Source organism: Prunus dulcis, chromosome 5, assembly GCF_902201215.1.
Source record: "Prunus dulcis chromosome 5, ALMONDv2, whole genome shotgun sequence".
Classification (NCBI taxonomy): Eukaryota; Viridiplantae; Streptophyta; class Magnoliopsida; order Rosales; family Rosaceae; genus Prunus; species Prunus dulcis.
Genome location: NC_047654.1, coordinates 4,694,016 through 4,707,811, shown reverse-complemented (window position 1 = coordinate 4,707,811; position 13,796 = coordinate 4,694,016). Strand labels below are relative to the sequence as shown.

Below are 13,796 nucleotides of genomic sequence, written 5' to 3'. Positions count from 1 at the left end.
TTGCTCCCATGCCACAAGCCTCTCATGCCAAGCTAAGAATCTACCTGTAAGCAGTTGTTGTTTTTGCTGGTGAAGATAACCAGGATGCTTCCTAAGGCTCAGCTCCCCTTTCGAAGCATTCTTGGGGTCTAATCTTTGAACTCATGCACATGAGCACCTGTTTCTCTCTTCAGCAGCCCAAACCTATTCGTCAGGCTGCTGGAATAAAAAGACCCCTACACCATCAAAATTACTTTGTAAGTTTTAAAGTTCGATCAGGCTTTTTAAGAAGAAGGGTAGCATTGTCTTTTCAGTTTTTATTTTTAAGCTGGCCCAACGAATTTGGGCCTCCTTTTCGGCCTCATCCAAAATAACAATTCTTTCCTAGGTATTAAAACCCAAACAAAAATGCCCAATGTCTCAAATACTAATTAGTAAAGTTACTTATATCTAATACCTAATTTTTCTTAAAAGGAAAAGTGATTTAATGAATACTTAAATTAACGATTTAAGGTTTTTTTTTTTTTTTTTTTGGTTGAGTCAATAAGGATTTAAGTATTTACTGGGCATGTTACCCAAACCTCACCCACTATGCATCTTTTGACCCAGAAAACAAGGTTCACTTATGTGCATTTCATCCATACATTTCTAATTTGATGTTTAGAATGCAAGTAATATTCAATCTGTTTTTTCTTTTTTCTTTTAATTTTACTATTATTATAGAGGATAGATATTTACCAACTATTATGTATAACAAACCTTGAATAGGAAGAGGTTTGTAACTCAAGTGAATAAGAGTATTTATCTTTATACTCCAAGTCCTAGGTTCGATTCACACCTTCCCCAAGTATATGTATTGCTAGTGAAATATAACTCAGTTCATTAACCTCTTTCAGTTGAAGTGTCAGAGTGTCGAATACTTGGACCCGCCTCAAACATGATCAAGACACTCTCCAGACATGATCAAGACACCCTCTGGACACGGTCAACCAAAAACTAGGGTCAAAACGTAATTATCAAAACTTGTGTGAACAGATTTGAAAATGTTTTAAAAAATGGGTAAAAATTGTAAAAGGTATTTAGTCATATACCTATTCTTAGCACTGAAACTATAAATAAACCATACACCATTTAATTTTTATAAACATACCCAAAAAAAAACCCAAAAAATGACAGCTGCACTTATTGAATTTAATTTTGATTATTAAATTACTTTGATGCCCTATTGAGTGTTTTGGACTTTTTTATGAGGTTTTGAGGTTGGGTTTATTTTAAGAAATTTATGACAGTTTTATAATTTAAAAGAAGTTAAGCCTTTTTGTTATATTGTAAATGGACTTTAGAAATGTTGTAAATGGACTTTGGGTGTGTTTCTAAAGTCCATTTCATATAGAGTTTTTTTTTATAATTTGAACTCCTATATTGGATCAACGGTTCACTCATTTATGACTTGAATCGGGGATCAACGGTTCACTCATTTATGACTTGAATCGGGTAATAATCATTTATGTCATATTGCATTTATATATATCATTTTGAACCATTGGATTAATATCCAACGGTGGTGACCACAATCTCTTGGACTCCCCTCCGGCCAAAAGATCGGGATCAGATAGATCTCGAAGTCCAAGAATTTATGGTCATTCACCGTTGTTGAAAATTCAAGTTCCTTTATTTGATGAATCGGGTAATAATCATTTATGTCATATTGCATTTATATATATCATTTTGAATTTTGATTAATATTAATATCCATGTATGGGTGACCACAATCTCTTGGACTCCTGGCCCAAGAGATTTATGGTCACTCACCGTTGGATAATAAATTCAACGGTTCACTCATTTATGACTTGAATCGGGTAATAATCATTTATGTCATGTTGCATTTATATATATCATTTTGAACCATTGGATTAATATCCAACGGTGGGTGACCACAATCTCTTGGACTCCTCTGGCCCAAGAGATCGGGACTGTTGGATATAATAGTGAATCTCGTAAACACCTAAACCCTAAACCCGTATTACTTGCCTTCAGCCACAGCATCGCATTTGTAAACCCACAGCCTCTGGTTCGTTGTTTTCTTCTTCTCTCCCTCCACATTATTTTCTTCTCATCTTAATTTCCATTAGATTTGCCTCTTGTTGAGTTGCGATTGACAACAATTCTTGCGAACTGTAATCCAGGTGAGGCTTTGCACCTTATGATTTTTTTTCTTTCTTATCATATATATGTATTTGTTGAACTCAATCATGTAATACGAGACTATGTTTCGGTTTTAGAAGGGTCGGTTGAAGAAAGAAGCATTGCTTCTTCTTTTTTGCCGTCAATTTAATTTTTTTATTTTTATTTTTCTTAGCTGATCACTTGACATAAGGCGATTGATAACAAGCACCTTGTTGAGTCGTTAATTCACTTTCTTTCATTTTATTATTGATATGTTTGAATTTGGTTCGTTAATGGTGATGTTAATCTGAAATTGCGGGGTGATGAGGGAGTGTGAATTTGGTTTATTAATTTAATTGGGTAGTAGGTGTATTAATCTGAAATTTGGTTCATGATGAATGTGTGAGAAGTTCTCAGATTCACTCACTATGCTAATCAACCTTGGTGGGTGTTAACTTGATTTTGTTTTATTTTTGTAAACAGGCAAATAAGTAAAGATGGTGCAATATAACTTCAAGAAGATGACTGTTGTACCAAATGGGAAGGACTTCATTGACATCATCCTATCTCGCACCCAGAGGCAGACCCCAACTGTAGTCCACAAGGGTTGTGCAATTTCCCTCCTCCGTACCTTCTATATGCGTAAAGTAAAATATACACAACTGAATTTTCATGAGAAGATCTCCACCATCATTGATGAGTTTCCTAGTCTGGATGACATCCACCCTTTCTATGGCAACCTTCTTCATGTTCTCTACAACAAAGACCATTACAAGCTTGCACTTGGCCAAATCATTACTGCAAGGAACCTTATTGGAAAGATTTCTAAAGATTATGTGAAATTGTTAAAGTATGGTGATTCACTTTACCGATGCAAATGTCTCAAGGTCGCCGCTCTTGGCTGCATGTGCACGGTTATAAAGAGGATTGGTCCTAGTTTAGCTTACCTAGAACAAATTAGACAACACATGGCAAGGCTGCCTTCAATTGACCCTAATACTAGGACAATATTGGTTTGCGGCTGTCCGAATGTTGGAAAGAGCTCATTCATTAACAAGATCACTAGGGCTGATATGGATGTCCAGCCCTATGCTTTTACCACGAAGTCACTCTTTGTGGGGCATACAGATTATAAATACTTGAGGTACCAGGTAATTGATACACCAGGGATTTTGGACTGCCCATTTGAAGACCGTAACATTATTGAGATGTGCAGCATCACAGCTTTGGCTCACTTAAGAGCTGCGGTCTTGTTTTTCTTGGACATCTCGGGGTCTTGTGGGTACAGCATTGCCCAACAGGCAGCTCTTTTTCACAGTATTAAGTCTCTGTTTATGAACAAACCATTGATTATAGTCTGCAACAAGACTGATTTGCAGCCACTGGAGGGTATATCTGAGGAAGACAAGAAGTTGGTCACGGAGATGAAAGCTGAAGCTATGAAGACAGTGATTGGTCAAGGAGGTGAGGCTACCAATGATGAGGGGGTACTCTTGACCATGAGCACTCTGACTGAGGAGGGGGTTATTGCTGTAAAGAATGCAGCTTGTGAGAGGTTGTTGAATCAGAGAGTGGAATTGAAGATGAAATCCAAAAAGATAAATGACTGCTTAAATCGTTTTTATGTTGCAATGCCAAATCCATGTGACAATAAGGAAAGAGCCCAATGTATACCTCTGGCAGTTTTAGAAGCTAAGGCTAAGCAAGCAGCAGAAAAGGATTTGGAGAATGAGAATGGCGGTGCCGGTGTATACTCGGCCAGTTTGAAGAAGAATTATATCTTAGCTAATGATGAATGGAAAGAGGATCTCATGCCAGAAATTCTTGATGGGCACAACGTATACGACTTTGTTAATCCTGATATTTTGCGTAGGCTTGAGGAGTTGGAACGAGAAGAAGGATTCCGGCAGGCAGAGGCGGGAGATGATGATTTTGAGATGGATGGATTGGAATTGACTCCAGAAGAGCAAAAGACATTGCATCACTTTCAATTCAGCTTGTCTTTGTTTGAGCACTCATAGGAAACAGTTATATATGCTGATTTTCCTTGTCTCTGACCTGCTTTAGATATGCGTATGCTTTAAGCAAAATACATGGTTTTTGAGACCAATTCGGATGCGGATGTGTGAGAATAACATTCTCGTCACTACCAGATGGAAGTTTTTGGTCCTTTAGGAAATGCTAGTCATATAGATCATTAAAACTAATCTCCTGTTATTGGGTGTTGATTTCACTTCATACTATTGAAGGTATTAAGGTTGAAGAAATATTTTTGTCATGTGCTCAATGTTTTTTATGTTTCTGCGAGCAATCAATATACTTTTTCTTCTTGCAGGGACGTAGATTTGTGCTATTTTTAAGATCCAGAATCCAGTTATGTTGGTTTTTTCTTTTATTTTTCGTTTCTGTGATCTCCTATCGTCCTCTTGCAAACTAGAGGACTTCCTCATATTGCAAGTGCAGTTTTGTGATCAATGCCATCAGAACGGAGGTTGCCTTCATTTCCTTTCCTCGAAGCTAATGCTTTTTCTGCAGAGAAATGTTCCTCTCTTTCCTTCTTTGGTGGAAATAAAATGAGAGTTGAAAAGTTATTTCATAGAAGTCTCTTTGTTGGCCCATTTCGATGGTCAATATTCATTCGCTTGCCTAAAGCATCCTATTTTTCAGAAGAAGAAAAATGTGAATGCTCCAAGTAGAAGAAGAAAAAGAAAAGAATGCGGCGCCAATGTGTTTCAATATTTTCTATTTTCTATTTCCTATTAGAGCTAATAGAATGAGAAGAAGCTACTTTACAGGGAATGACAATAATGTATTGTGATCATCCTATGGAGAGATGGATGGATCAATGAGCAAAATAGGTGTACAAATTTTGAGTTCATTCTACAATTTGATGTAGACCATGGTAGAAAAACCAATAGCTAGAGACCAGAGACACCTCTAAGTGAAAGGGCCTTACCGTTCTCATCCACCTAGCCAGAGACGGCTACAACGCCTTCACAAACCCACATGATCTCACACACCCATAAATGCTAGATCCACCCACAACTAACAACTCCACCTCCATAGATAAACACATGTATAATACACACCTGGTCTGGTTAAAAACATTGGGCTTAAAAACATTTATTAGAAAAATTAAAAAATACACAACCCGTCTGGTTTTTTCACTACAAGAATAGGAACTGGACCGATCCGGTTTTGGTAAACCCAATTTTTTTCAGCCCAATTTGGCTCGGTTTTTTGGTTTGACTGCCTATCCCTATTCTCAGCTATGTTACACAGACACTCCAATTAATTGAAGTGTCAAAGTGTCGGATCCTTGGACACGGTCAAGTAACTCCCCAAATACGATTAAGAAGACACTCTCCGAACACAGTCAACTTAAAGTGAAGACACGGCAGGGGCATTTTACAATTTTAGAAACAAAAACTGGGGTCAAATCATAATTATTAAAACTGGTGTGGGCAGACTGGAAAATGTTTTAAAAAGTGAGGTTAAAATTGTAAACATCAACCCTAAACCCTAATCACTTACCTTCACCCGCGGTATCGCATTCGTAAATCCACAGCCACAGCCTCTGGTTCGTGGTTTTCTTCTTCTCTCCCTCCACATTCTTTTCTTCTCATCTTAAGTTCCATTATATTTGCCTCTTGGTAAGGCTTTGTAGCTTTTGATTTTTTTCTTATCATATGTTTTTGTTGAACTCAATCATGCAATACGAGAAGAAAGAAGCATTGCATTTTCTTATGCCGTCAATGTATTTTTTTTATTTTTATTTTTGTTAGCCATCAATTAATAGCAATTTTGAGTCGTTAATTCACTTTCTTTCATTTTATTATGCCTACTACTATTGAATGTGTGGGAAGTTCTCAGATTCTCTCACTATGGCAATCAACCTTGGTGGGTGATTTTGTTTTATTTTTGTAAACAGGAGAATAAGTAAAGATGGTGAAATATAACTTCAAGAAGATGACTGTTGTACCAAATGGGAAGGACTTCATTGACATCATCCTATCTCGCACCCCGAGGCAGACCCCAACTGTATTCCACAAGGGTTATGCAATTTCCCGTTTCCGTTCTTTCTATATGCGTAAAGTAAAATCAGAATTTTCATGAGAAGCTCTCCACAATCATTGATGAGTTTCCTGGGCTGGATGACATTCACCCTTTCTATGGCGACCTTCATGTTCTCGACAACAAAGATCATTACAAGCTTGCACTTGGCCAAATCAATACTGCAAGGAACCTTATTGGAAAGATTTCTAAAGATTATGTGAAATTGTTAAAGTATGGTGATTCACTTTACCGATGCAAATGTCTCAAGGTCGCTGCTCTTGGCCGCATGTGCATGGTTATAAAGAGGATTGGTCCTAGTTTAGCTTACTTAGAACAACTTAGGCAACACATGGCAAGGCTACCTTCAACTGACCCTAATACCAGGACAATATTGATTTTTGGCTATCCGAACGTTGGAAAGAGCTCATTCATTAACAAGATCACTAGGGCTGATGTGGAGGTCCAGCCCTATGCTTGTACCACCAAGTCACTCTTTGTGGGACATACAGATTATAAATACTTGAGGTACCAGGTAATTGATACACCAGGGATTTTGGACCGCCCATTTGAAGACCGTAACATTATTGAGATGTGCAGCATCACAGCTTTGGCTCACTTGAGAGCTGCAGTATTGTTTTTCTTGGACATCTCGGGGTCTTGTGGGTACAGCATTGCCCAACAGGCAGCTCTTTTCCACAGTATTAAGTCTCTGTTTATGAACAAACCATTGATTGTAGTCTGCAACAAAACCGATTTGCAGCCATTGGAGGGTATATTTGAGGAAGACAAGAAGTTAGTCGCGGAGATGAAAGCTGAAGCTATGAAGACAGTGATTGGTCAAGGTGGTGAGGCTACTCTAGAATAATATAGAAAAGTCCAAACAAATTGAGAAAAGATGACAAGCCAAATTTGAGCTCTACACTAGAAACATCCTATTAATTATATAATGTATTGTAACTAGACTATTCTAGACTCATGTTATAACTAGTGGCTGGAAAACATTTTGAGATGTCGGTTAACCGACTTCACTAGATATTTGCCATCCATTGAGTCGGTTCAGCTACTCTATAAATACCTATTGCAGCCCAATTATGTATTCAAGTTAAGAATTAAAGCTGAAAAACTACTAGTTGTCTAAACTCACATCAGCCACCTCTTGTATCCAACCAACTCTAAAGCCCTTGTACCCTTCTTATTTCAATCAATAAAATAAAATAATCTTGTTACTATTTCAAAAGTTTTCTATTCATTATCAAGCTATTATCCTAAGCCTCTCTTCTCCCTAGAACTAACAGTGGTATCAGAGTTTATTCTGATGAACCTTGGGTGTTGGTTCACTACTCCTCCATCATGTCTACCACTAGCCAAAAATTTGACCCTCTTTTTATTTTTATAGGAGAAAACTATGACTTCTGGAGTATTTTCATATGCCAGAAAAAGTACACTGAGAATCTTTTGAAAAAGTTCAAAATGTACGGGTGCAAGATAGTTGCTACTCTACTTATAACCAATGAGAAATTAAGAAAGGAAGATGGATCAAGAAAAGCTAATGAATTAGTTTACATAAGTCTCATTGGGAGCTTACTATACTTAACAACTACAAGACCTGACATCATGTATGCGACGAGCTTACTATCAAGATTCATGCAAAATCCAAGTCAAATACACTTTGGAGCAGCAAAGAGAATATTAAGATACTTGCAAGGCACAATTGACTATGGCATATGGTATAAGCCCACTACAGATCCAAGATTATTTGGCTACACAAACAGTGATTGGGCTGGATCAGTAGATGACATGAAAAGCACATCAGGCTATGCATTTACAAATGGATTAGGAATATTTTCATGGTCATCAAAGAAACAAGAGACTGTGGCTCAATCATCAGCAGAAGCCGAGTACGTAGCAGCAGCAAGTTCAGCATGTTAAGCTATTTGGCTCAAAAGAATATTTAAAGATATGGGAGAATGCCAAATAGAAGCTACTGAAATACTTTGTGACAACAAGTCTGCTATAGCAATGGCAAAAAATCCAGTATTTCACAGCAGGACAAAGCATATCGCTATCAAGCATCACTTCTTACGAGAAGTCTAAGCAAACAAAGAGGTTGAGCTCAAGTATTGCAAGACAGAGGAGCAAATTGCAGACATTTTCATTAAGGCACTTCCAAGACCAAAATTTGAACTGCTACGAAGCATGCTCGAAATAACACAAATGTACATTAAAGAGAAGTGTTAAAAAATAATGCACACTTGTACTAGAATAATATAGAAAAGTCTAAAAAAATTGAAAAAAGATGACAAGCCAAATTTGAGCTCTACACTAGAAACATCCTATTAATTATATAACGTATTGTAACGAGACTATTCTAGACTCATGTTATAACTAGTGGCTGGAAAACATTTTGAGATGTCGGTTACCATGCAATAACCGACTTCACTTGATATTTGCCATCCTTTGAGTCGGTTCAGCTACTCTATATATACCTATAGCAGCCCAATTATGTATTCAAGTTAAGAAAGCTGAAAAACTACCAGCTGTCTAAACTCGCATCAGCCACCTCTTATTCATTATCAAGCTATTATCCTAAGCCCCTCTTCTCCCTAGAACTAACAGAGAATGAGAATGGCGGTGCCGGTGTATACTCCGCCAGTTTGAAGAAGAATTATATCTTAGCTAATGATGAATGGAAAAAGGATCTCATGCCAGAAATTCTTGATGGGCACAACGTATACGACTTTGTTGATCCTGATAATTTTGCATTGGCTTGAGGACTTGGAACGAGAAGAAAGATACCGGCAGGTGATCTGGGAGCTCCTCTAGTTGCCTAAGAAAAGTCCTCTGAAGATGGAAAGTGTTCATTGTTGGTAGCAGGAAACTGATTCATTAGTATAGTTAATCCAGTTTCTGCTTCTAGTTCAAGTTAATAGTGATTCTGTATGCTACCTGCTGGTAGGTATTGACTACATGTTATATGCCTTTGTCTGGTGTGGTTATTATCATTTTTGGGTTGAGAAACTGACTCTCTTGTGCATTAAAAATAAAATACCGTGAATATAAATTAGATGTTTTAAATCATGTGATGTTCTGTGAAGATTAGTTTTTGAATTGATAGCTGTTATTTTTACTCCGTGTCGTATTTTTCTACTCATCTTATCTTCAAAATTTTAAAGACAAATTTATCCCTTTGTAAAATGACTTCTAAGAACTTAGGATATTTTAAGAATAATGGTGTTTACTTGTATGAGTGCGTGTAAATAAGAAATTTTTTTCTACATTTAAAATGAAATAAAAACTATGCTTAATTCAATGGGTATTTTTAAAGTTTTCGATAAGGACTGTTGATATTATACTCAAATCAAATTTAATAGACTCAGGAGAATACATGACAAATTTAATCCTCTCAGCACATTCAAATAATAAACTCTTCACAAGTTAGTGATTATCAAGTTGTTCTTTTACTATCTTTTAAGAAATAAAAAGCCTCGCTGATTGATACTTCCTACAAAGAGAAGAACACTTGCAAGGCAGCTTCGAATGTAGAAACATACATTGCTTGAATTAATATTTAAAGGGTGTTTTAACAATACCGGTGTATGGAAAATAGGATTGTATTTTTTTCAAATTTACATGGTGAGTGGGGAATTAAGGCAAGGGTGGAGATAGCAGTACTCTTTGAGTTATGATATAGTTTCTACTTTCAATGTATGTCTATGTTACACGGATACATCCAAAAAGTAGGGTATGCGAGTATCCGGTGAGTATGAAATATGATACATATACGATACGTTGAGTTACGTATCAGATATGCTCATTGAAGTATTGATAACTTTTAAGACATGTCGACTAGCTGACACGACAACGACTTGGTGGGTCATTTAAAAAATATCTAGGAATTTTTATGGTTGTTTGAAAATTTTGTAAAAAGTTGGGTAAAAATATAAATTTAAAACTTCAACCTATAAACCCATCCCTCTTCTTCTCTAGAGGGTTAGAGTTTTTTCATTTTAGTTTCCGCGATAGATGAAAGAACAAGAATTCAACCTAATCTTTTTCTCAACAACATCTGCTCCAAGGAACATCACGCACATTCACAAGGTCCAGCTCCATCGTCACTTCTTCTTCTATATTGCTGAACGAGGTATTTTTATTTTTTATTTTAAATAAAATTTATATGACTTTAATATTGTGTGGGTTGTTTATGTTGCACGGACACTCCAAATAATTGAAGTGGTGAAGTGTCAGACAGTTTGATAAGTGGACACGCTTCGGATACACCTCAGACATGATCAACGACTTTGACACGGTCAAGTCAAGACACTCCCCAAACACGGTCAATTCTGAGTTAAGACACAGCAGGGATGATTTTACAATTTTAAAAATAAAAATGGGTCAAAACATAATTGCTGAAACTTTTGTGGACATATTTGGAAATGATTTAACAATTGGCGTTAAAATTGTAAACAATAACCCTAAACCCTAAACCCTAAACCCTTATCACTTCCATTTAGCCGCAGCAACATCGCATTTGTAAATCCACAGCCTCTGGTTCGTGGTTTTCTTCTTCCCTCCCTTCACATTCTTTTCTTCTCATCTTAATTTTCATTATATTTGCCTCTTGTTGTGTTGCGATTGACAACAATTCTTGCGAACTGTTATCCAGGTGAGGCTTTGCACATTTTTTTTCTTCCCTCTGTTTTCTTATCATATGTATTTGTTGAAACTCCATCATGTAATATGAGATTAGATCTCGGTTTTAGAAGATTCGGTTGAAGAGAGAAGCATTGGATTTTGTTTTGCTTAATTTTTTAAAGTTTTTTTTTCTTAGCTGATCACTTGACATAGGACGATTAATAGCAATCTTGGTCGTGAGAAGCATCTTGTTGAGTGGTTAATTCACTTTCTTTCATTTTATTATGCCTACTGCTTTTGATATATGTGAATTTGGTTGATTAATAATAATATTAATATGAGATTGCGGGTGGGATGAATTTTTCTGAATTTGGTTTATTAATTTAATTGGGTAGGTGTATTAATCTAAAATTTGGTTCATGATAAATATGTGAGAAGTTCTCAGATTCTCACTATGGTAATCAACCTTGGTGTTAACTTGATTTTGTTTTATTTTTGTAAGCAGGCGAATAAGTGAAGATGGTGCAATATAACTTCAAGAAGATGACTGTTGTACCAAATGGGAAGGACTTCATTGACATCATCCTATCTCGCACCCAGAGGCAGACCCCAACTGTAGTCCACAAGGGTTGTGCAATTTCCCTCCTCCGTTCTTTCTATATGCGTAAAGTAAAATATACCCAACAGAATTTTCATGAGAAGCTCTCCACAATCATTGATGAGTTTCCTAGGCTGGATGACGTCCACCCTTTCTATGGCGACCTTCTTCATGTTCTCTACAACAAAGACCATTACAAGCTTGCTCTTGGCCAAATCAATACTGCAAGGAACCTTATTGGAAAGATTTCTAAAGATTATGTGAAATTGTTAAAGTATGGTGATTCACTTTACCGATGCAAATGTCTCAAGGTCGCTGCTCTAGGCCGCATGTGCACAGTTATAAAGAGGATTGGTCCAAGTTTAGCTTACCTAGAACAAATTAGGCAACACATGGCAAGGCTACCATCAATTGACCCTAATACCAGGACAATATTGATTTGTGGCTATCCGAATGTTGGAAAGAGCTCATTCATTAACAAGATCACTAGGGCTGATGTGGATGTCCAGCCCTATGCTTTTACCACGAAGTCACTCTTTGTGGGACATACGGATTATAAATACTTGAGGTATCAGGTAATTGATACACCAGGGATTTTGGACCGCCCATTTGAAGACCGTAACATTATTGAGATGTGCAGCATCACAGCTTTGGCTCACTTAAGAGCTGCGGTGCTGTTTTTCTTGGACATCTCGGGGTCTTGTGGGTACAGCATTGCCCAACAGGCAGCTCTTTTTCACAGTATTAAGTCTCTGTTTATGAACAAACCATTGATTATAGTCTGCAACAAGACTGATTTGCAGCCACTGGAGGGTATATCTGAGGAAGACAAGAAGTTGGTCACGGAGATGAAAGCTGAAGCTATGAAGACAGTGATTGGTCAAGGAGGTGAGGCTACCAATGATGAGGGGGTACTCTTGACCATGAGCACTCTGACTGAGGAGGGGGTTATTGCTGTAAAGAATGCAGCTTGTGAGAGGTTGTTGAATCAGAGAGTGGAATTGAAGATGAAATCCAAAAAGATAAATGACTGCTTAAATCGTTTTCATGTTGCAATGCCAAAGCCACGTGACAATAAGGAAAGACCCCCATGTATACCTCAGGCAGTTTTAGAAGCTAAGGCTAAGCAAGCAGCAGAGAAGGAAAAGAGAAACACAGAAAGGGATTTGGAGAATGAGAATGGCGGTGCAGGTGTATACTCTGCCAGTTTGAAGAAGAATTATATCTTAGCTAATGATGAATGGAAAGAGGATGTCATGCCAGAAATTCTCGATGGGCACAATATATACGACTTTGTTGATCCTGATATTTTGCATAGGCTTGAGGAATTGGAACGAGAAGAAGGACACCGTCAGGCAGAGGAGGGTGATGATGATTTTGAGATGGATGGATTGGAATTGACTCCAGAAGAGCAAAAGACATTGGCTGAGATAAGGAAAAAGAAAAGCTTGCTTATTCAACAACATAGAATCAAGAAAAGTACAGCAGAGAGTCGACCAACTGTACCAAGGAAATTTGACAAGGACAGAAAGTTCACAACAAAGCGAATGGGGAGGCAGCTATCAAAGTTGGGACTTGATCCGACTAAGGCAATTAACCGAGCTCGAAGCAGATCTGTCTCAACTAGGGGCCGGAAGAGGGAGAGATCACTTGACAGGGATGATACAGATGGTGGTGATGCTATGGATGTAGATACACCCAACAAGAAGCAACGCATGTTATCTAGATCCCGTTCGAGGTCAAGATCAAGGCCTCCAACTGAAGTTGTTCCGGGAGAGGGATTCAAGGACTCTGCTCAAAAGGCTAAGGCACTACAAAAGGCCAATAAATCTAATAAGATGAGAAACAAGAATGCTCGTCGTGGAGAGGCAGATAGGGTCATTCCCACTTTAAAACCAAAGCACTTGTTCTCTGGAAAACGATCAATTGGAAAAACTCAAAGGCGTTAAAATATTTGAGGTACTCAGACACATTGCATCACTTTTCAATTCAGCTTGTCTTTGTTTTGAGCACTCATGGGAAACAGTTATATATGCTGATTTTCCTTTTTCTCTGACCAGCTTTAGGGATGCGTATGCTTCATGCAAATTACATGATTTATGGGACCAGTTGCATTCTATTTTTTGTGTCTATTACATGCATACCTCATCAACCTACGCTTCCGTGTATCAGATGCGTACATGTCAGAATAACATTCTCGTAGCTACCAGATGGAAGTTTTTGGTCCGTTAGGAAATGCTAGTGTCATATTGATCATTAAAATTAATCTCCTGTTCTGTGGTGTTGATTTGATTTCATACTATTGAAGCTATTAAGACTGAAGTAGTATATTTGTCATGTGCTCAATGTTTTTTATGTTTCTGCA

At 37.4% G+C, this 13,796-nt stretch overlaps 2 protein-coding genes and 1 pseudogene across 3 annotated transcripts; all 3 read left to right on the top strand.

Annotated features, from left to right (window-relative positions):
* Positions 1–2,011: 2,011 nt before the first annotated feature.
* On the top strand, positions 2,012–4,250 carry LOC117627930 (nucleolar GTP-binding protein 1-like). The gene is made up of 2 exons (XM_034360249.1): positions 2,012–2,165; positions 2,629–4,250. Exon 2 carries the CDS (start codon positions 2,643–2,645, stop codon positions 4,164–4,166), a length of 1,524 nt encoding a protein of 507 aa, XP_034216140.1. The 5' UTR covers positions 2,012–2,165; positions 2,629–2,642; the 3' UTR covers positions 4,167–4,250.
* A 1,831-nt stretch (positions 4,251–6,081) lies between these two features.
* Positions 6,082–9,240, top strand: LOC117628876 (annotated as a pseudogene).
* Positions 9,241–10,740: 1,500 nt separating this feature from the next.
* On the top strand, positions 10,741–13,728 carry LOC117628397 (nucleolar GTP-binding protein 1-like). Of its 2 annotated transcripts, XM_034360839.1 has the most exons (3): positions 10,741–10,864; positions 11,339–13,390; positions 13,492–13,727. In XM_034360839.1, exon 2 carries the CDS (start codon positions 11,353–11,355, stop codon positions 13,378–13,380), a length of 2,028 nt encoding a protein of 675 aa, XP_034216730.1. In that variant the 5' UTR covers positions 10,741–10,864; positions 11,339–11,352; the 3' UTR covers positions 13,381–13,390; positions 13,492–13,727. The 2 variants fall into 2 exon arrangements, with proteins under 2 accessions (XP_034216730.1, XP_034216729.1); XM_034360838.1 differs by having other exon boundaries at positions 11,339–13,728.
* The last annotated feature ends 68 nt before the right edge of the window (positions 13,729–13,796 follow it).